General features: G+C 46.2%; 1 protein-coding gene across 2 annotated transcripts in view; it reads left to right on the top strand.

Annotated features, from left to right (window-relative positions):
* Positions 1-1664: 1664 nt before the first annotated feature.
* arhgef2 (rho/rac guanine nucleotide exchange factor (GEF) 2) overlaps positions 1665-21353 on the top strand; it is a 27006-nt gene continuing 7317 nt past the window's right edge. For both annotated transcript variants that reach the window (XM_034553991.1, XM_034553990.1), the window contains exons 1-13: positions 1665-1882; positions 8192-8354; positions 13010-13077; positions 13946-14009; positions 14203-14335; positions 15861-15964; positions 17058-17201; positions 17302-17552; positions 18114-18239; positions 18840-18957; positions 19054-19302; positions 19386-19462; positions 19849-20021. In XM_034553991.1, coding sequence (XP_034409882.1) covers positions 1826-1882; positions 8192-8354; positions 13010-13077; positions 13946-14009; positions 14203-14335; positions 15861-15964; positions 17058-17201; positions 17302-17552; positions 18114-18239; positions 18840-18957; positions 19054-19302; positions 19386-19462; positions 19849-20021 — 1727 coding nt within the window. In that variant the 5' untranslated portion in view covers positions 1665-1825. The remainder of the gene's footprint in view (positions 1883-8191; positions 8355-13009; positions 13078-13945; positions 14010-14202; positions 14336-15860; positions 15965-17057; positions 17202-17301; positions 17553-18113; positions 18240-18839; positions 18958-19053; positions 19303-19385; positions 19463-19848; positions 20022-21353) is intronic.

The raw sequence follows: 21353 nt of genomic DNA, 5'->3' as shown, positions 1-21353 counted from the left end.
ATAGTACACCGTTACTGTACTATACTATGTGTATATCATAGACATATACTGTAGTACATTCATATATACATGTACTGTAGTATACTATGTGTTTATAATACACGTACTGGAGTATAATCGTATCAACTTTCTACTGCTGTATGAGTACTTAATATAGTAGTATGAGTACTACTACTGCAGTATGAGTACTACTACTGCAGTATGAGTACACTACTGCAGTATGAGTACTACTACTGCCGTATGAGTACTACTACCGCAGTATGAGTACTACTACCGCAGTATGAGTACACTACTGCAGTATGAGTACTACTACCGCAGTATGAGTACTTACTATAGTAGTATGAATACCACTACTGCAGTATGAGTACTTTTAATACAGTATGAGTACTACGACTGCAGTACTCATACTACTACTGCAGTATGAGTACTTTTAATGCAGTACTCATACTACTACTGCAGTACTCATACTACTACTGCAGTATGAGTACTTTTAATGCAGTATGAGTACTACTACTGCAGTATGAGTACTACTACTGCAGTACTCATACTACTACTGCAGTATGAGTACTACTACTGCAGTATGAGTACTACTACTGCAGTATGAGTACTTTTAATGCAGTATGAGTACTACTACCGCAGTATGAGTACACTACTGCAGTATGAGTACTACTACTGCAGTATGAGTACTACTACTGCAGTACTCATACTACTACTGCAGTATGAGTACTACTACTGCAGTATGAGTACTTTTAATGCAGTATGAGTACTACTACCGCAGTATGAGTACACTACTGCAGTATGAGTACTACTACTGCAGTACTCATACTACTACTGCAGTATGAGTACTACTACTGCAGTATGAGTACTACTACTGCAGTACTCATACTACTACCGCAGTATGAGTACACTACTGCAGTATGAGTACTACTACTGCAGTATGAGTACTACTACTGCAGTATGAGTACTACTACCGCAGTATGAGTACACTACTGCAGTATGAGTACTACTACTGCAGTATGAGTACACTACTGCAGTATGAGTACTACTACTGCAGTATGAGTACTACTACTGCAGTATGAGTACTACTACTGCAGTATGAGTACTTTTAATGCAGTATGAGTACACTACTGCAGTATGAGTACTACTACTGCAGTACTCATACTACTACCGCAGTATGAGTACACTACTGCAGTATGAGTACTACTACTGCAGTATGAGTACTACTACTGCATTCTCAATGACTGATCAGTTGTATCGAGCATTGATCAGTTTGATCTTCTCTTTCCGTTATAAAGCGGGAGGTGTGTTTGGTTTTCACACCAACAGCCTCTCGAACGGGCGGGGTCGGTGTTCGGTGGTTCCACGTCACACAGCACCGCGTTGGACACTCTGCTGCGAAGGGGTGGGCGGGGTTAATCCAGCCCTATGTGCATCCACCACGTGACTTCTTACGGTTCTCTGATTGGCCGCTGCAGATCACGTGACACGTCGACGCGTTGTCATAGAGACCGACTCCACCCGAGCGGTCTACTTCCTTGCGCCAGCAACAAAATAAGCGCTCCCTAACAGATGCTGGTAGGCGGGGCTTGAGGTGCGTGCGGCAAGGGGATTGGCTGATCGCAGCGGCAGCGGGCTGAGATCTGATTGGTTAGAATTAGAGCGAGCAGCCGTCAGTCAGAGAGACGCCCCGCCCCCCGGGCTCAGACTGCGGACTACTCCGGGACCAGAACCCAACACTCGCGGAATATTATTGATTAATGATAGCTCAGTGGGTGATCAGGTGTTGACCAGGTGTTCGATAGGTGTGATCGGTTCGTCGGAGGGGATGTCCCGGCTGCTCGAGAGCAGGAGACAGGACAGGATGAAGGAAATCAACCTGAAGGTGAGTTCACAGGGAAAAAGAAAGAAACGGACTCTCAGGCGCGTGCACGCCGACTTCCCTGATCGATAGTGATAGTCACCGATCAGTATCGATTAGTGAGTGTGACTGATCGGTCAGTTTGTATGTGATCGATGGGAACCGGAGACGTCCGTCTCACTTTCCGTCTGTTCCGCTTTGTCCGCTCGGGCCGTTACTCCAGATGTTGGATCGATAGTTATGGCTGATCGATAGTTATGGCTGATCGATGGCTCTCAGTGAGGAGTATCGATCAGGTGATCAGGGGATCAGGGGAGCGCGTGAGGAATGACGGTGGACAAGCAGTTTGGGATCGAGAAGACAAGAAGTTGAAGCTCAGAAACGGAAACGGATACTTTTTTTTTTCTTCAGTTCAGACTGAAAAACGGTTTTAATACCGCGTGCGCGTGCGCGTGCGCGTTCACCGTGGATGTGGACACGCGGACTTTCCCGGAGTGTCGGTGTGTCGGTGTGTCCGTTAGCAGCAGCGTGGCCGCTTTGTCCTGCAGGAGGAAACGGGGGGAGGGGAGTGTGTGCGCGCGCGCGTGCGTCCATACAGGAAGTGTCGGTGGGTGTTTGACCTTTGACCTGTAAACTAAAAACAAACACGAGAGAGAGACTTTGTTTACATTTATGGAGATAACACAACATGTAATATATTTAAATATGGAGATAACACAACATGTAATATATTTAAATATGGAGATAACACAACATGTAATATATTTAAATATGGAGATAACACAAGATATAATATATTTAAATATGGAGATAACACAACATATAATATATTTAAATATGGAGATAACACAACATGTAATATATTTAAATATGGAGATAACACAACATGTAATATATTTAAATATGGAGATAACACAACATGTAATATATTTAAATATGGAGATAACACAAGATATAATATATTTAAATATGGAGATAACACAACATATAATATATTTAAATATGGAGATAACACAAGATATAATATATTTAAATATGGAGATAACACAACATATAATATATTTAAATATGGAGATAACACAACATGTAATATATTTAAATATGGAGATAACACAACATATATATATATATATATATGAACAGAGTGAGCCTCTGTCTCATGCCCCCCTCTCTGTCTCATACCCCCCCCCTCTGTCTCATACCCCCCCTCTCTGTCTCATACCCCCCCTCTCTGTCTCATACCCCCCCTCTCTGTCTCATACCCCCCCCCTCTGTCTCATACCCCCCCCCCTCTGTCTCATACCCCCCCTCTCTGTCTCTGCCCCCCCTCTCTGTCTCATACCCCCCCCCCTCTGTCTCATACCCCCCCCTCTCTGTCTCATACCCCCCTCTGTCTCATACCCCCCCTCTCTGTCTCATACCCCCCTCTGTCTCATACCCCCCTCTGTCTCATACCCCCCCCCCTCTGTCTCATACCCCCCTCTGTCTCATACCCCCCTCTGTCTCATACCCCCCCCCTCTGTCTCATACCCCTCTCTGTCTCATACCCCCCCTCTCTGTCTCATACCCCCCCCCTCTGTCTCATACCCCCCCCCTCTGTCTCATACCCCCCTCTGTCTCATACCCCCCTCTGTCTCATACCCCCCCCCTCTCTGTCTCATACCCCCCCCTCTGTCTCATACCCCCCTCTGTCTCATACCCCCCCCCTCTGTCTCATACCCCCCTCTGTCTCATACCCCCCTCTGTCTCATACCCCCCCTCTCTGTCTCATACCCCCCCCCTCTGTCTCATACCCCTCTCTGTCTCATACCCCCCCTCTCTGTCTCATACCCCCCTCTGTCTCATACCCCTCTCTGTCTCATACCCCCCTCTGTCTCATACCCCCCCTCTCTGTCTCATACCCCCCCTCTCTGTCTCATACCCCCCTCTGTCTCATACCCCCCCTCTCTGTCTCATACCCCCCCCTCTGTCTCATACCCCCCACTGTCTCATACCCCCCCCCTCTGTCTCATACCCCCCCCCCCTCTGTCTCATACCCCCCTCTGTCTCATACCCCCCCTCTCTGTCTCATACCCCTCTCTGTCTCATACCCCCCCTCTCTGTCTCATACCCCCCTCTGTCTCATACCCCCCCCCTCTGTCTCATACCCCCCTCTGTCTCATACCCCCCTCTCTGTCTCATGCCCCCCCCCTCTGTCTCATACCCCCCCCCTCTGTCTCATACCCCCCTCTGTCTCATACCCCCCCCCTCTGTCTCATACCCCCCTCTGTCTCATACCCCCCCTCTCTGTCTCATACCCCCCCTCTCTGTCTCATGCCCCCCCCTCTGTCTCATACCCCCCCCCCCCCTCTGTCTCATGCCCCCCCTCTCTGTCTCATACCCCCCTCTGTCTCATACCCCCCTCTGTCTCATACCCCCCCTCTCTGTCTCATACCCCCCTCTGTCTCATACCCCCCTCTGTCTCATACCCCCCCTCTCTGTCTCATACCCCCCCCCTCTGTCTCATACCCCCCTCTGTCTCATACCCCCCCCCTCTGTCTCATACCCCCCCCCCCCTCTGTCTCATACCCCCCTCTCTGTCTCATACCCCCCCCTCTCTGTCTCATACCCCCCCCTCTGTCTCATGCCCCCCCCTCTCTGTCTCATACCCCCCTCTCTGTCTCATACCCCCCCCTCTGTCTCATACCCCCCCCCTCTGTCTCATACCCCCCCCCCTCTGTCTCATACCCCCCTCTCTGTCTCATGCCCCCCCCTCTCTGTCTCATACCCCCCCCTCTGTGTCATGCCCCCCCCTCTCTGTCTCATACCCCCCCCCCCTCTGTCTCATACCCCCCTCTGTCTCATACCCCCCCCTCTCTGTCTCATACCCCCCCTCTCTGTCTCATGCCCCCCCCTCTGTCTCATACCCCCCCCTCTGTCTCATACCCCCCTCTGTCTCATACCCCCCCCCCTCTGTCTCATACCCCCCTCTGTCTCATACCCCCCCTCTCTGTCTCATACACCCCCTCTCTGTCTCATGCCCCCCCCTCTGTCTCATACCCCCCCCCCTCTGTCTCATGCCCCCCCTCTCTGTCTCATACCCCCCTCTGTCTCATACCCCCCTCTGTCTCATACCCCCCCCCTCTGTCTCATACCCCCCCTCTCTGTCTCATGCCCCCCCCTCTGTCTCATACCCCCCCCCCTCTGTCTCATACCCCCCCTCTCTGTCTCATACCCCCCTCTGTCTCATACCCCCCTCTGTCTCATACCCCCCCTCTCTGTCTCATACCCCCCCCCTCTGTCTCATACCCCCCTCTGTCTCATACCCCCCCCCTCTGTCTCATACCCCCCCCCCTCTGTCTCATACCCCCCTCTCTGTCTCATGCCCCCCCCTCTCTGTCTCATACCCCCCCCTCTGTCTCATGCCCCCCCCTCTCTGTCTCATACCCCCCTCTCTGTCTCATACCCCCCCCTCTGTCTCATACCCCCCCCCTCTGTCTCATACCCCCCCCCCCTCTGTCTCATACCCCCCTCTCTGTCTCATGCCCCCCCCTCTCTGTCTCATACCCCCCCCTCTGTCTCATGCCCCCCCCTCTCTGTCTCATACCCCCCCCCCCTCTGTCTCATACCCCCCCCCCTCTGTCTCATACCCCCCCCCCTCTGTCTCATACCCCCCTCTGTCTCATACCCCCCCTCTCTGTCTCATACCCCCCTCTCTGTCTCATACCCCCCCCCCCTCTGTCTCATACCCCCCCCCCTCTGTCTCATACCCCCCCTCTCTGTCTCATACCCCCCTCTGTCTCATACCCCCCTCTGTCTCATACCCCCCCTCTCTGTCTCATACCCCCCCCCCCTCTGTCTCATACCCCCCCCTCTCTGTCTCATACCCCCCCCCCTCTGTCTCATACCCCCCCCCCTCTGTCTCATACCCCCCCTCTCTGTCTCATACCCCCCCCCTCTGTCTCATACCCCCCCCCCCTCTGTCTCATACCCCCCTCTCTGTCTCATGCCCCCCCCTCTCTGTCTCATACCCCCCTCTCTGTCTCATACCCCCCCCCCCCTCTGTCTCATACCCCCCCTCTCTGTCTCATACCCCCCCCTCTCTGTCTCATACCCCCCCTCTCTGTCTCATACCCCCCCCTCTCTGTCTCATGCCCCCCCTCTGTCTCATGCCCCCCCCTCGCTCAGACAGAGGTCTCTTTCTTTCTCTCCATCACTGAGCTCTTTATTTAATGATCAGCTGATAGCTGACTGTCACCAGATCAGTTCACTATAATAATATTAATATAATAATGAACTGATTTATGATGCAACTCTCCATTTAACAGGTGAAATACTGAGAACCTTAAGGACTCATTTGTTTAGTCACACACACACACGCACACACACACACACACTTCCTCTTCCTGCCCCTCCCAGTTCAGAGAAGAAGTAAATGTGAAAAAGAGTCAGAATAGAAAGGAGAGAGAGAGAGAATCAGCCAGTCTACTTCCTGTTCCTGATGTCATCATTATGAAGATATTTGTATAATGTCTGTAGATGTAGTTCAGCCTCACTACTTCATAACAAACAGTACATGTTACATGATGCACGATATAGCTCTGTTAGCTCTGATAGCTCAGTTATCTCCGATAGCTCCGTTAGCTCTGATAGCTCAGTTATCTCCGATAGCTCCGTTAGCTCTGATAGCTCAGTTATCTCCGATAGCTCCGTTAGCTCTGATAGCTCAGTTATCTCCGATAGCTCAGTTAGCTCCGATAACTCTGTTATCTCCGATAGCTCAGTTATCTCTGATATATCTGTTATCTCTAATAGCTCTGATATCTCTGTTAGCTCTGATATCTCTGGTATCTCTGATAACTCTGTTAGCTCTGATATCTCTGATATATCTGTTAGCTCTGATATCTCTGATATATCTGTTAGCTCTAATAGCTCTGTTAGCTATAATAGCTCTGATATCTCTGTTAGCTCTGATAGCTCTGATATCTCTGTTAGCTCTGATAGCTCTGATATCTATGTTAGCTTTGATAGCTCTGATAGCTCTGTTAGCTATGTTAGCTCTGATATCTCTGTTAGCTCTGTTAGCTCTGATAACTCTGTTAGCTCTGATATCTCTGTTAGCTCTGTTAGCTCTGATATCTCTGTTAGCTATGTTAGCTCTGATATCTCTGTTATCTCTGATAGCTCTGATAACTCTGTTAGCTCTGATATCTCTGTTAGCTCTGTTAGCTCTGTTATCTCTGATATCTCTGTTAGCTATGTTAGCTCTGATATCTCTGTTAGCTCTGTTATCTCTGATATCTCTGTTAGCTATGTTAGCTCTGATAACTCTGTTAGCCCTGATATCTCTGTTAGCTCTGTTAGCTCTGTTATCTCTGATATCTCTGTTATCTCTGATATCTCTGATAACTCTGTTAGCTCTGATATCTCTGTTAGCTCTGTTATCTCTGATATCTCTGATAACTCTGTTAGCTCTGATATCTCTGTTAGCTCTGTTATCTCTGATATCTCTGTTAGCTCTGATAGCTCTGTAATCTCTGATATCTCTGATATCTCTGTTAGCTCTGTTATCTCTGTTAGCTTTGATATCTCTGTTAGCTCTGTTAGCTCTGATATCTCTGTTAGCTCTGTTATCTCTGATATCTCTGATATCTCTGTTAGCTCTGTTATCTCCGTTAGCTCTGTTAGCTCTGATATCTCTGTTAGCTCTGATATCTCTGTTAGCTCTGTTATCTCTGTTATCTCTGTTATCTCTGTTATCTCTGATATCTCTGATAACTCTGATAACTCTGTTATCTCCGTTAGCTCTGATATATCTGTTAGCTCTGATATCTCTGTTAGCTCTGATATCTCTGTTAGCTCTGTTATCTCCGTTAGCTCTGTTATCTCTGATATCTCTGTTATCTCTGATAACTCTGATAACTCTGTTATCTCCGTTAGCTCTGATATCTCTGTTAGCTCTGATATCTCTGTTAGCTCTGATATCTCTGTTAGCTCTGTTATCTCCGTTAGCTCTGTTATCTCTGATATCTCTGTTATCTCTGATATCTCTGATAACTCTGTTAGCTCTGATATCTCTGTTAGCTCTGATATCTCTGTTAGCTCTGTTATCTCCGTTAGCTCTGTTAGCTCTGATAGCTCTGTTAGCTCTGATAACTGATATCTCTGAGGGTCTTGTTTACTTTCATCCTTGAACGTGATTGGTCGATACCTACTCACCACTTCCTGTTTGTGTCTCCAGTGAACCGTGTGAACGTTTTTAGTCCAATCAAAGATCAGAGTCTGGAATGCTCGAATACACCAATCACATGGCCGGTAACCCGTCTGTCTGTCTGTCTGCCTGTCTGTCCTCAGAACAAGGAAAAGGTGCGTCTGAAGGAGCGAGAGAAGGAGGCGCGAGAGAGGGAGGCGAGGTACAGCAACGGCCACCTGTTCACCTCCCTGACGGTGTCCTCCACCACGCTGTGCTCCTCCTGCAACCGGAGCATCACGGCCAAGGAGGCGCTCAGCTGCCCAGGTGACTGAAACACACGCACCTTTATATGTGTGTGTGTGTGTACATGTATATTCATGTCTATAGACGCACCTTTATATGTGTGTGTGTACATGTATATTCATGTCTATAGACGCACCTTTATATGTGTGTGTGTACATGTATATTCATGTCTATACACACACCTTTATATGTGTGTGTACATGTATATTCATGTCTATAGACGCACCTTTATATGTGTGTGTGTACATGTATATTCATGTCTATAGACGCACCTTTATATGTGTGTGTGTACATGTATATTCATGTCTATACACACACCTTTATATGTGTGTGTGTACATGTATATTCATGTCTATACACACACCTTTATATGTGTGTGTACATGTATATTCATGTCTATACACACACCTTTATATGTGTGTGTGTGTACATGTATATTCATGTCTATACACACACCTTTGTATGTGTGTGTGTACATGTATATTCATGTCTATACACACACCTTTATATGTGTGTGTACATGTATATTCATGTCTATACACACACCTTTATATGTGTGTGTGTACATGTATATTCATGTCTATAGACGCACCTTTATATGTGTGTGTGTACATGTATATTCATGTCTATACACACACCTTTATATCTGTGTGTACATGTATATTCATGTCTATACACACACCTTTATATGTGTGTGTGTACATGTATATTCATGTCTATACACACACCTTTATATCTGTGTGTACATGTATATTCATGTCTATACACACACCTTTATATCTGTGTGTACATGTATATTCATGTCTATACACACACCTTTATATGTGTGTGTGTACATGTATATTCATGTCTATACACACACCTTTATATCTGTGTGTACATGTATATTCATGTCTATACACACACCTTTATATCTGTGTGTACATGTATATTCATGTCTATACACACACCTTTATATCTGTGTGTACATGTATATTCATGTCTATACACACACCTTTATATCTGTGTGTACATGTATATTCATGTCTATACACACACCTTTATATCTGTGTGTACATGTATATTCATGTCTATAGACACACATTATTATCTATGTTTAATGTGTTTGTAGTGCGTGTGTGTGTGTTTATTATCTGTGTGTTATGTGTGTGCGTTATCTGTGTGTCACGTGTGTGTATGTGTGTGTAATGTGTGTGTCACGTGTGTGTATAATGCGTGAGTGTGTAACAGATGGTGTGTTAATCCTCCTTCCTCACAATGAACAGATGTACCTCTTCAGACTTTCAGATTAACACACACACACATATTTTCCTGCTCTGTGATTGGCTGCTGAGGTGGAACCTTGGGAACTGGGTCGAGGGGACACGTGTGTGTTTAATGTGTGTGTTTAATGTGTGTGTGTGTGTGTGTGTGTGTGTGTGTGTGTGTGTGTGTGTGTGTGTTTAACTGGATTTCTGAAAAGAAAAAAAAAAGACCACAAATACTTTACACACTGTCACACTCAACGTGTGTGTATGTGTGTTTTGTGATGACATCATCGAAACTGGAATGGAAGTTTTTTTTATAGAGGGTTGAAGTGTGTGTGTGTGTGTGTGTGTGTGTGTGTGTGTGTGTGTGTGTGTGTGTGTGAGACCACAGAAAGCAGTCTGCAGTCTATTTCTTCCTCGTCTTGTCTTTTGGGTATTTTCAGGAATGTGGACTTGAGATTTCTTGGGGAGGTTCTTTGAGATCATAAAAAAGATTCTGAAGATCTTTAAAGAACTTTAATGGGTCCTTGCAGGGTTCTAGTGGAAGTTAAAAGTCTTAACGTGTTCTCTAGCAGAACGTTTTGTCTTAACGTGTTCTCTAGCAGAACGTTTTGTCTTAATGTTTTGTCTAGCAGAACGTGTTCTCTAGCAGAACGTTTTGTCTCAACGTGTTCTCTAGCAGAACGTTTTGTCTCAACGTGTTCTCTAGCAGAGCGTTTTGTCTCAACGTGTTCTCTAGCAGAACGTTTTGTCTCAACGTGTTCTCTAGCAGAACGTTTTGTCTCAACGTGTTCTCTAGCAGAGCGTTTTGTCTCAACGTGTTCTCTAGCAGAACGTTTTGTCTTAACGTGTTCTCTAGCAGAACGTTTTGTCTTAACGTGTTCTCTAGCAGAACGTTTTGTCTTAATGTTTTGTCTAGCAGAACGTGTTCTCTAGCAGAACGTTTTGTCTCAACGTGTTCTCTAGCAGAACGTTTTGTCTTAACGTGTTCTCTAGCAGAACGTTTTGTCTTAGCGTGTTCTATAGCAGAACGTTTTGTCTCAACGTGTTCTCTAGCAGAACGTTTTGTCTTAATGTTTTGTCTAGCAGAACGTGTTCTCTAGCAGAACGTTTTGTCTCAACGTGTTCTCTAGCAGAACGTTTTGTCTCAACGTGTTCTCTAGCAGAGCGTTTTGTCTCAACGTGTTCTCTAGCAGAACGTTTTGTCTCAACGTGTTCTCTAGCAGAACGTTTTGTCTCAACGTGTTCTCTAGCAGAACGTTTTGTCTCAACGTGTTCTCTAGCAGAACGTTTTGTCTCAACGTGTTCTCTAGCAGAGCGTTTTGTCTCAACGTGTTCTCTAGCAGAACGTTTTGTCTCAACGTGTTCTCTAGCAGAACGTTTTGTCTCAACGTGTTCTCTAGCAGAACGTTTTGTCTCAACGTGTTCTCTAGCAGAACGTTTTGTCTTAGCGTGTTCTATAGCAGAGCGTTTTGTCTCAACGTGTTCTCTGGCAGAACGTTTTGTCTTAACGTGTTCTCTAGCAGAACGTTTTGTCTCAACGTGTTCTCTAGCAGAACGTTTTGTCTTAACGTGTTCTCTAGCAGAACGTTTTGTCTTAGCGTGTTCTATAGCAGAACGTTTTGTCTCAACGTGTTCTCTAGCAGAACGTTTTGTCTTAACGTGTTCTCTAGCAGAACGTTTTGTCTTAGCGTGTTCTATAGCAGAGCGTTTTGTCTCAACGTGTTCTCTAGCAGAACGTTTTGTCTCAACGTGTTCTCTAGCAGAACGTTTTGTCTTAACGTGTTCTATAGCAGAGCGTTTTGTCTCAACGTGTTCTCTAGCAGAGCGTTTTGTCTCAACGTGTTCTCTAGCAGAGCGTTTTGTCTCAACGTGTTCTATAGCAGAGCGTTTTGTCTCAACGTGTTCTCTAGCAGAACGTTTTGTCTCAACGTGTTCTCTAGCAGAACGTTTTGTCTCAACGTGTTCTCTAGCAGAACGTTTTGTCTTAACGTGTTCTATAGCAGAGCGTTTTGTCTCAACGTGTTCTCTAGCAGAACGTTTTGTCTCAACGTGTTCTCTAGCAGAACGTTTTGTCTTAACGTGTTCTCTAGCAGAACGTTTTGTCTTAATGTTTTGTCTAGCAGAACGTGTTCTCTAGCAGAACGTTTTGTCTCAACGTGTTCTCTAGCAGAACGTTTTGTCTTAACGTGTTCTCTAGCAGAACGTTTTGTCTTAGCGTGTTCTATAGCAGAACGTTTTGTCTCAACGTGTTCTCTAGCAGAACGTTTTGTCTTAATGTTTTGTCTAGCAGAACGTGTTCTCTAGCAGAACGTTTTGTCTCAACGTGTTCTCTAGCAGAACGTTTTGTCTCAACGTGTTCTCTAGCAGAGCGTTTTGTCTCAACGTGTTCTCTAGCAGAACGTTTTGTCTCAACGTGTTCTCTAGCAGAACGTTTTGTCTCAACGTGTTCTCTAGCAGAACGTTTTGTCTCAACGTGTTCTCTAGCAGAACGTTTTGTCTCAACGTGTTCTCTAGCAGAGCGTTTTGTCTCAACGTGTTCTCTAGCAGAACGTTTTGTCTCAACGTGTTCTCTAGCAGAACGTTTTGTCTCAACGTGTTCTCTAGCAGAACGTTTTGTCTCAACGTGTTCTCTAGCAGAACGTTTTGTCTTAGCGTGTTCTATAGCAGAGCGTTTTGTCTCAACGTGTTCTCTGGCAGAACGTTTTGTCTTAACGTGTTCTCTAGCAGAACGTTTTGTCTCAACGTGTTCTCTAGCAGAACGTTTTGTCTTAACGTGTTCTCTAGCAGAACGTTTTGTCTTAGCGTGTTCTATAGCAGAACGTTTTGTCTCAACGTGTTCTCTAGCAGAACGTTTTGTCTTAACGTGTTCTCTAGCAGAACGTTTTGTCTTAGCGTGTTCTATAGCAGAGCGTTTTGTCTCAACGTGTTCTCTAGCAGAACGTTTTGTCTCAACGTGTTCTCTAGCAGAACGTTTTGTCTTAACGTGTTCTATAGCAGAGCGTTTTGTCTCAACGTGTTCTCTAGCAGAGCGTTTTGTCTCAACGTGTTCTCTAGCAGAACGTTTTGTCTCAACGTGTTCTATAGCAGAGCGTTTTGTCTCAACGTGTTCTCTAGCAGAACGTTTTGTCTCAACGTGTTCTCTAGCAGAACGTTTTGTCTTAACGTGTTCTATAGCAGAGCGTTTTGTCTCAACGTGTTCTCTAGCAGAACGTTTTGTCTCAACGTGTTCTCTCTGATGTTTAAGGATCCAATCATTTCAGTTTATCAACATGTTTGACATCTAATAACTGATTTATTGATCTGTATCACAACTACAGATAACCTGATCAATTAAAGCTCATCTGGATTAAAATAAATAATTACAAAATGAGTACCATGTTTCTGACCAACTACCTGTCTCTCTCTCTCTGCCTGTCTGTCTCTCAGCATGTAACGTCACCATCCATAACCGCTGCAGAGACAGTCTGGCCAGCTGTGCCAAGATGAAGCAACGGGTAAGAACTGTCTTACTGCCCCTGATTACCTGTCTGTCTGTACTGGCTGCCTGTCTGTCTGTACTGATGACCTGTCTGTCTGTACTGATGACCTGTCTGTCTGTACTGATGACCTGTCTGTCTGTACTAGCTGCCTGTCTGTCTGTACTGATGACCTGTCTGTCTGTACTGGCTGCCTGTCTGTCTGTACTGATTACCTGTCTGTCTATACTGGCTGCCTGTCTATCTGTACTGATTACCTGTCTGTACTCGTTGCCTGTCTGTCTGTACTGATTACCTGTCTGTCTGTACTAGCTGCCTGTCTGTCTGTACTGATGACCTGTCTGTCTGTACTGGCTGCCTGTCTGTCTGTACTGATTACCTGCCTGTCTATCTGTACTGATTACCTGTCTGTACTCGTTGCCTGTCTGTCTGTACTGATTACCTGTCTGTCTGTACTTGTTGCCTGTCTGTCTGTACTGATTACCTGTCTGTCTATACTGGCTGCCTGTCTGTCTGTACTGACTGCATGTCTATCTGTACTGATTACCTGTCTGTACTCGTTGCCTGTCTGTCTGTACTGATTACCTGTCTGTCTGTACTTGTTGCCTGTCTGTCTGTACTGATTACCTGTCTGTCTATACTGGCTGCCTGTCTGTCTGTACTGACTGCATGTCTATCTGTACTGATTACCTGTCTGTACTCGTTGCCTGTCTGTCTGTACTGATTACCTGTCTGTCTGTACTTGTTGCCTGTCTGTCTGTACTGATTACCTGTCTGTACTCGTTGCCTGTCTGTACTGATTACCTGTCTGTCTGTCTGTACTGACTGTCTGTCTTTCTGTCCTGATTACCTGTCTGTCTGTACTGGCTGTCTGTCTCTCTAACAGCAACAGAAGCTGACGTTGTCGAGGAACAGTTCAGCTCTGCAGAACGTCACCATGCGCAACAAAAGTGAGTCAACCCGTCTGTCTGTCTCTCTGTCTCTATCTCTGTCTGTCTGTCTGTCTGTCTGTCTGTCTGTCTGTCTCTCTGCCTGTCTGTCTGTCTGTCTGTGTATCTCTCTCTCGCTGTCTGTCTGTCTCTCTGCCTGTCTGTCTGTCTCTCTGTCTGTAGCTTTATCTTGACCCCCGTTTTGTCTCCTCAGCCCCGCTGATGAAGGAGCGTCCGAGCTCGGCCATCTACCCCTCAGACAGCCTCCGCCAGTCTCTGCTCGGGTCCCGGCGCGTTCGCTCCGGCCTCTCATTGGCCAAGAGCGTCTCCACCAATAACATCGCAGGGTGAGAGCATGCATCAGCCTGATTGGTTGTTCAGTCCTTGAGATTAGCTTAACGTGGAGTTAAAGGACAAGCCTCGGTCAAAGATAACTAGAGATTCTTTACAGTGGTGTTGGATGCCAGGGCAATGCCATCTACAGAAACCACATCACCAGATAATTGATCTCTGAGGTGTTCAGGGCCAGTAAAATAACTTCAGTTTTGTCTGAGTTTAACATCAGGAAGTTGCAGGTCATCCATGTTTTTATGTCTTTAAGACATTCTTGAATTTTAGCGAGCTGGCTGGTCTCCTCTGGTTTGATCCATAGATATAATTGAGTATCGTCTGCATAGCAATGAACGTTTATGGAGTGTTTCCTGATAATATTGCCCAAAGGAAGCATATATAAGGTAAATAAAATTGGTCCAAGCACAGAACCTTGTGGAACTCCGTGATTAACGTTGGTGGTCATTGAGGCTTCATCGTTTACAAATACAAACTGAGATCGATCTGATAAATAGGATTTAAACCAACTTAGTGCGGTACCTGAAATGCCAATCGACTGATCCAGTCTCTGTAATAGGATGTCATGATCAATGGTGTCGAACGCAGCACTAAGGTCTAACAAGACCAGTACAGAGATGAGTCCTTTATCAGCACTAAGGTCTAACAAGACCAGTACAGAGATGAGTCCTTTATCAGCACTAAGGTCTAACAAGACCAGTACAGAGATGAGTCCTTTATCAGCACTAAGGTCTAACAAGACCAGTACAGAGATGAGTCCTTTATCAGCACTAAGGTCTAACAAGACCAGTACAGAGATGAGTCCTTTATCAGCACTAAGGTCTAACAAGACCAGTACAGAGATGAGTCCTTTATCAGCACTAAGGTCTAACAAGACCAGTACAGAGATGAGTCCTTTATCAGCACTAAGGTCTAACAAGACCAGTACAGAGATGAGTCCTTTATCAGCACTAAGGTCTAACAAGACCAGTACAGAGATGAGTCCTTTATCAGCACTAAGGTCTAACAAGACCAGTACAGAGATGAGTCCTTTATCAGCACTAAGGTCTAACAAGACCAGTACAGAGATGAGTCCTTTATCAGCACTAAGGTCTAACAAGACCAGTACAGAGATGAGTCCTTTATCAGCACTAAGGTCTAACAAGACCAGTACAGAGATGAGTCCTTTATCAGCACTAAGGTCTAACAAGACCAGTACGGAGATGAGTCCTTTATCAGCACTAAGGTCTAATAAGACCAGTACAGAGATGAGTCCTTTATCAGCACTAAGGTCTAACAAGACCAGAACAGAGATGAGTCCTTTATCAGCACTAAGGTCTAACAAGACCAGTACAGAGATGAGTCCTTTATCAGCACTAAGGTCTAACAAGACCAGTACGGAGATGAGTCCTTTATCAGCACTAAGGTCTAACAAGACCAGTACAGAGATGAGTCCTTCATGACTTGTGTGTTTATGACATTCTACGAGTGGTTCTTAAATATGGAGTGACTCAGCTGTCTCACTCTCACCTGTCTGTCTCTCAGGATGAGTGAGGACTCGGTGGGTCTCAGGAGGATCCTGTCTCAGTCCACGGAGTCGCTGAACTTCAGGAGCAGGACTTTGTCCTTGGAGTCTCTGACTGACGACGGTTTGAATCTCTTATTATTATTATTATTATTATTATTATTATTATTCCCTCCAGACATTCAGGGCAATTCTGATGTTTAAGGATCCAATCAACATGTTTACATGAAATATAATAACTGACTTATTGATCTGTAACTACAGATAACCTGATCAATTAATTCTCATCTAGATTAAAATAAATACAAAATGAGTACTATGTTTCTGACCAACTACCTGGGGATAACTCTTATTATTATTGTTACTATTATTAATACCATTTAGTATTACAATGATCAGTTTTATAGTTATATAATGATTACCAGTCCAATAAATGTGTGTGTGTGTGTGTGTGTCTGCGTGTGCGTGTCTGTGTGTGTGTGTGTGTGTGTCTGCGTGTGCGTGTCTGTGTGTGTGTCTGCGTGTGTCTGTGTATGTCTGTGTGTGCGTGTGTGTGTGTGTGTGTCTGCGTGTGCGTGCGTGTGTCTGTGTGTGTGTCTGCGTGTGCGTGTCTGCGTGTGTCTGTGTATGTCTGTGTGTGCGTGTGTGTGTGTGTGTTTGCGTGTGCGTGCGTGTGTCTGTGTGTGTGTGTGTGTCTGCGTGTGCGCGCGTGCGTCTGTGTGTGTCTGTGTGTCTGTGTGTGTGTGTCTGCGTGTGCGTGTCTGCGTGTGTCTGTGTGTATGTCTGTGTGTGTCTGCGTGTCTGCGTGTGTCTGTGTGTATGTCTGTGTATGTCTGTGTGTGTCTGTGTGTGCGTCTGTGTGTGTGTCTGCGTGTGCGTGTCTGCGTGTGTCTGTGTGTATGTCTGTGTGTGTCTGCGTGTGTCTGTGTGTATGTCTGTGTATGTCTGTGTGTGTCTGTGTGTGCGTCTGTGTGTGTGTCTGCGTGTGCGTGTCTGCGTGTGTCTGTGTGTATGTCTGTGTATGTCTGTGTGTGTCTGTGTGTGTCTGTGTGTGCGTCTGTGTGTGTGTCTGCGTGTGCGTGTCTGCGTGTGTCTGTGTGTATGTCTGTGTATGTCTGTGTGTGTCTGTGTGTGCGTCTGTGTGTGTGTCTGCGTGTGCGTGTCTGCGTGTGTCTGTGTGTGTCTGTGTGTGCGTCTGTGTGTGTGTGTCTGTGTAGGTGAGTGGTGGTGGAGCCCCCTGCTGGAGGAGCTGCAGGAGGAGGGCAGCTGTGTTCAGGCTGACAGCTGGAGTCTCGTTGTGGAGCCGAACTTCCTGCAGACGCTTCATAAAGACCTGATCAAGAAACAGGACGTCATCTATGGTATATAAGTAAACACGTGTTTACACACACACACATGCATACATACAAATATGTATTAATAATACAGGTTCACGTCTATTAACCAGCTTCTGTCTCTCAGAGTTGATACAGACGGAGTTCCACCACGTGCGCACGCTGCGCATCATGGAGGGCGTGTACCGGCGGGGGATGCTGGAGGAGGTGATGATGGAGGCGGCGGTGGTCCACACCATCTTCCCCTGTCTGGACCCGCTGCTGGAGTGGCACTCCAACTTCCTGTCGGAGCTGCTGAACAGGAGGAGGGAGGGGCTGGTGGAGGGCAGCGCCAACAACTTCACCGTACGCAGCATCGGAGACTTGCTGCTCAGACAGGTACTTCTGAAGGTCAGGGAAGGGTCAAGGTCATGAAGAGATAAGGACATGAAGAGATAAGGTCATGAAGGTCAAGAAGAGATAAGGTCATGAAGGGATAAGGACATGAAGGGATAAGGTCATGAAGGGATAAGGACATGAAGGTCATGAAGAGATAAGGACATGAAGGGATAAGGACATGAAGGGATAAGGACATGAAGGGATAAGGTCATGAAGGGATAAGGTCATGAAGGGATAAGGTCATGAAGAGATAAGGACATGAAGAGATAAGGACATGAAGGGATAAGGTCATGAAGGGATAAGGTCATGAAGGGATAAGGTCATGAAGAGATAAGGACATGAAGAGATAAGGTCATGAAGGTCATGAAGAGATAAGGACATGAAGAGATAAGGTCATGAAGAGATAAGGACATGAAGGTCATGAAGAGATAAGGACATGAAGAGATAAGGTCATGAAGAGATAAGGTCATGAAGGGATAAGGACATGAAGAGATAAGGACATTGTGTGTGTGTGTGTGTGTGTGTGTGTGTGTGTGTGTGCGCATGTGTGTGTGTGTGTAGTTTTCAGGTCAGTGTGCAGACGACATGAAGAAACTTTACTCTGAGTTCTGCAGTCGACACCCGAAAGCTGTGAAACTCTACAAAGAAGTTTTGACTCGAGACCGAAAGCTGCAGCCGTTCATCAGGGTGAGGACCAGGACTGGGTCCAGGACTTGAGTCTGGACCTGGAACAAGATCCAGTTTAGAGTGCTGGGAGACCTGGTTCGGACTAGACCTGGTTTGGACTAGACCTGACCTGGTTCAGACTAGACCTGGTTTGGACTAGACCTGGTTCAGACTAGAAACTGATTAGACCTGTTTCCACCTTTTTTTTTACTGAGCTTCAAATCTGGTTTTGTTAGTTCAGGTTAAATAAATATGGTTCAGACCTGGTTCATGAGTCCAGGTTTGATCCTGGTTCAGTCTATTTTCTCCAGATGTAGACCTGGTTTATACGTCCAGGTTAGAGCCTGGTCTAGTCTAGTTTCTCCAGATGTAGACCTGGTTTATAAGTCCAGGTTAGATTCTGGTTTAGTCTAGTTTCCCCAGATTTAGACCTGGTTTATAAGTCCAGGTTAGAGCCTGGTCTTGTCTAGTTTCTCCAGATGTAGACCTGGTTTATACGTCCAGGTTAGAGCCTGGTCTAGTCTAGTTTCTCCAGATGTAGACCTGGGTTTGCTTTAGTATAGACACATGTTCAAACTGGTTTGAACTGGTCTCTGTCTCTCTCCATCCCATAATGCTCAGCGTGCCTGTCGTGGTCCTCTGCTGCGTCGTCATGGTGTCCAGGAGTGCATCCTGCTGGTGACGCAGCGAATCACAAAGTACCCCGTCATCATCCAACGGATCCTCGACAACACCAAAGGTACCTGTGACCTCTGACCTTTAATGACCTCTGGCCTTTAATTACCTTTATTGACATCTGCACTTTAATGTACTCTGACCTTTTGACCTCTTGCAGGCAGTGAAGAGGAGGCGCAGGCGTTGAGACAGGCCCTGCTCCTCCTGAAGGAGCTGATCAGCTCGGTGGACCAGGAGGTGCTGGAGCTGGACCGGACCAGGAGGCTACAGGAGATCCAGGCCCGTCTGGACCCCCGGGCCCAGGCGGATGTCCGGGGAGGAGGAGTCTTCAGAGGCGGAGAGCTGCTGAGGAGACGGCTTCTCTACGAGGGGGCGCTGCTCTGGAAGGTCCAGGGCTCCAGGATGAAAGGTAGGGGAGCATCACCTGTTTACCTGCAGTGATGTCACACTGAGCTCACACCTGCTGAACAGCCTCTGTTTGTTTGTCTCCAGATGTGCAGGTCCTGCTGATGTCAGACATCTTGGTTTTCCTTCAGGAGAAAGACCAGAAGTTCACCTTTGCTTCACTGGTGAGTCATACCTGATCACACCTGGTCACACCTGCACCTCCTCATGTCCCTCCTCCCTCCAGAAAGGCCTGGTGGAATTAACTAGATTAGCTAGATAGCTAACCAGTGGACAGTTGGCTAAGTAGCCACCAGGCGTTAACACAAACAGCGGCTGGTGGTCCAACGGTCAAACTCCAGAGAGGACTAGCTAACAAGCTAACTAGCTAATGGGCTAACTACCTAGCTAACTACTCGTCAACTAGCTAGCTGTCTCCAGAGCTGTGTCTGTGTTGTTACCATAAAAACAACAATCACCATTTTATTTTGTTTCTTCTCTACTGTTCTGACCTGTCTGTCTACCTGTCTATCTACCTGACCATATTCCTGTCTCTTCACCTGTCTCTCAGGACAAGTCTCCGGTAGTCTCTCTTAATAACCTGATCGTCAGAGACATAGCCAATCAGGAGCGAGGGATGTACCTGATCAGTGCCTCCACCCCTCCAGAGATGTACGAACTGCACGCTTCATCCAAAGACGGCCGACGGACCTGGATGAGCCGCATCCAGCAGACTGCTCTCAGGTCAGTCCTGGACAGTACCTCGTGGTACCTTTTTATAGTGTCTCATGGTACCTTATGGTACCTCATGGTACCCTATAGTACCTCATGGTACCTTATAGTGTCTCATGGTACTGCACAGTACCTGATGGTACTTTATGGTACCTTATGGTGCATCATGGTACCCTATAGTACCTCATGGTACCCTTTATAGTGTCTCATAGTACCTAATGGTACCTCATGGTACCCTATAGTACCTCATGGTACCTTTTTATAGTGTATCATGGTACCTTATGGTACCTCATGGTACCCTATAGTACCTCATGGTACCTTTTTATAGTGTCTCATGGTACTGCACAGTACCTGATGGTACTTTATGGTACCTTATGGTGCATCATGGTACCCTATAGTACCTCATGGTACCCTTTATAGTGTCTCATAGTACCTAATGGTACCTCATGGTACCCTATAGTACCTCATGGTACCTTTTTATAGTGTATCATGGTACCTTATGGTACCTCATGGTACCCTATAGTACCTCATGGTACCTTTTTATAGTGTCTCATGGTACCTCATGGTACCTTATGGTACCTCATGGTACCCTATAGTGTCTCATGGTACTGCACAGTACCTGATGGTACCTTATGGTACCTCATGGTACCCTATAGTACCTCATGGTACCCTTTATAGTGTCTCATGGTACCTCATGGTACCCAGTACCTCATGGTACCTTATAGTGTCTCATGGTACTGCACAGTACCTGATGGTACCTTATGGTGCATCATGGTACCCTATAGTACCTCATGGTACCCTTTATAGTGTCTCATGGTACCTCATGGTACCCAGTACCTCATGGTACCTTATAGTGTCTCATGGTACTGCACAGTACCTGATGGTACCTTATGGTGCATCATGGTACCCTATAGTACCTCATGGTACCTTATAATACGTCATGGTACCTTATAGTACGTCATGGTACCTCATAGTGTATCATGGCACCTTATGTTACCTCATGGTACTACACATACCTCATGGTACTGCACAGTACATCATATTACCTCATAGTACCTAATGGTACCTTATAGTCCCTCATAGTAGCTTATATTACCTCATGGTACTGTATAATGCCTTTATGTAGTACAGTGTGTAGTACAGTGTGTAGTACAGTGTGTGGTACAGTGTGAGGTACAGTGTGTGGTACAGTGTGTGGTACAGTGTGTAGTACAGTGTGTAGTACAATGTGTAGTACAGTGTGTAGTACAGTGTGTAGTACAGTGTGTAGTACAGTGTGTAGTACAGTGTGTAGTACAATGTGTAGTACAGTGTGAGGTACAGTGTGTAGTACAATGTGTAGTA

Source organism: Cyclopterus lumpus, chromosome 16 (assembly GCF_009769545.1).
Source record: "Cyclopterus lumpus isolate fCycLum1 chromosome 16, fCycLum1.pri, whole genome shotgun sequence".
NCBI lineage: Eukaryota > Metazoa > Chordata > Actinopteri > Perciformes > Cyclopteridae > Cyclopterus > Cyclopterus lumpus.
This window is presented reverse-complemented; position numbering and strand designations above follow the sequence as displayed.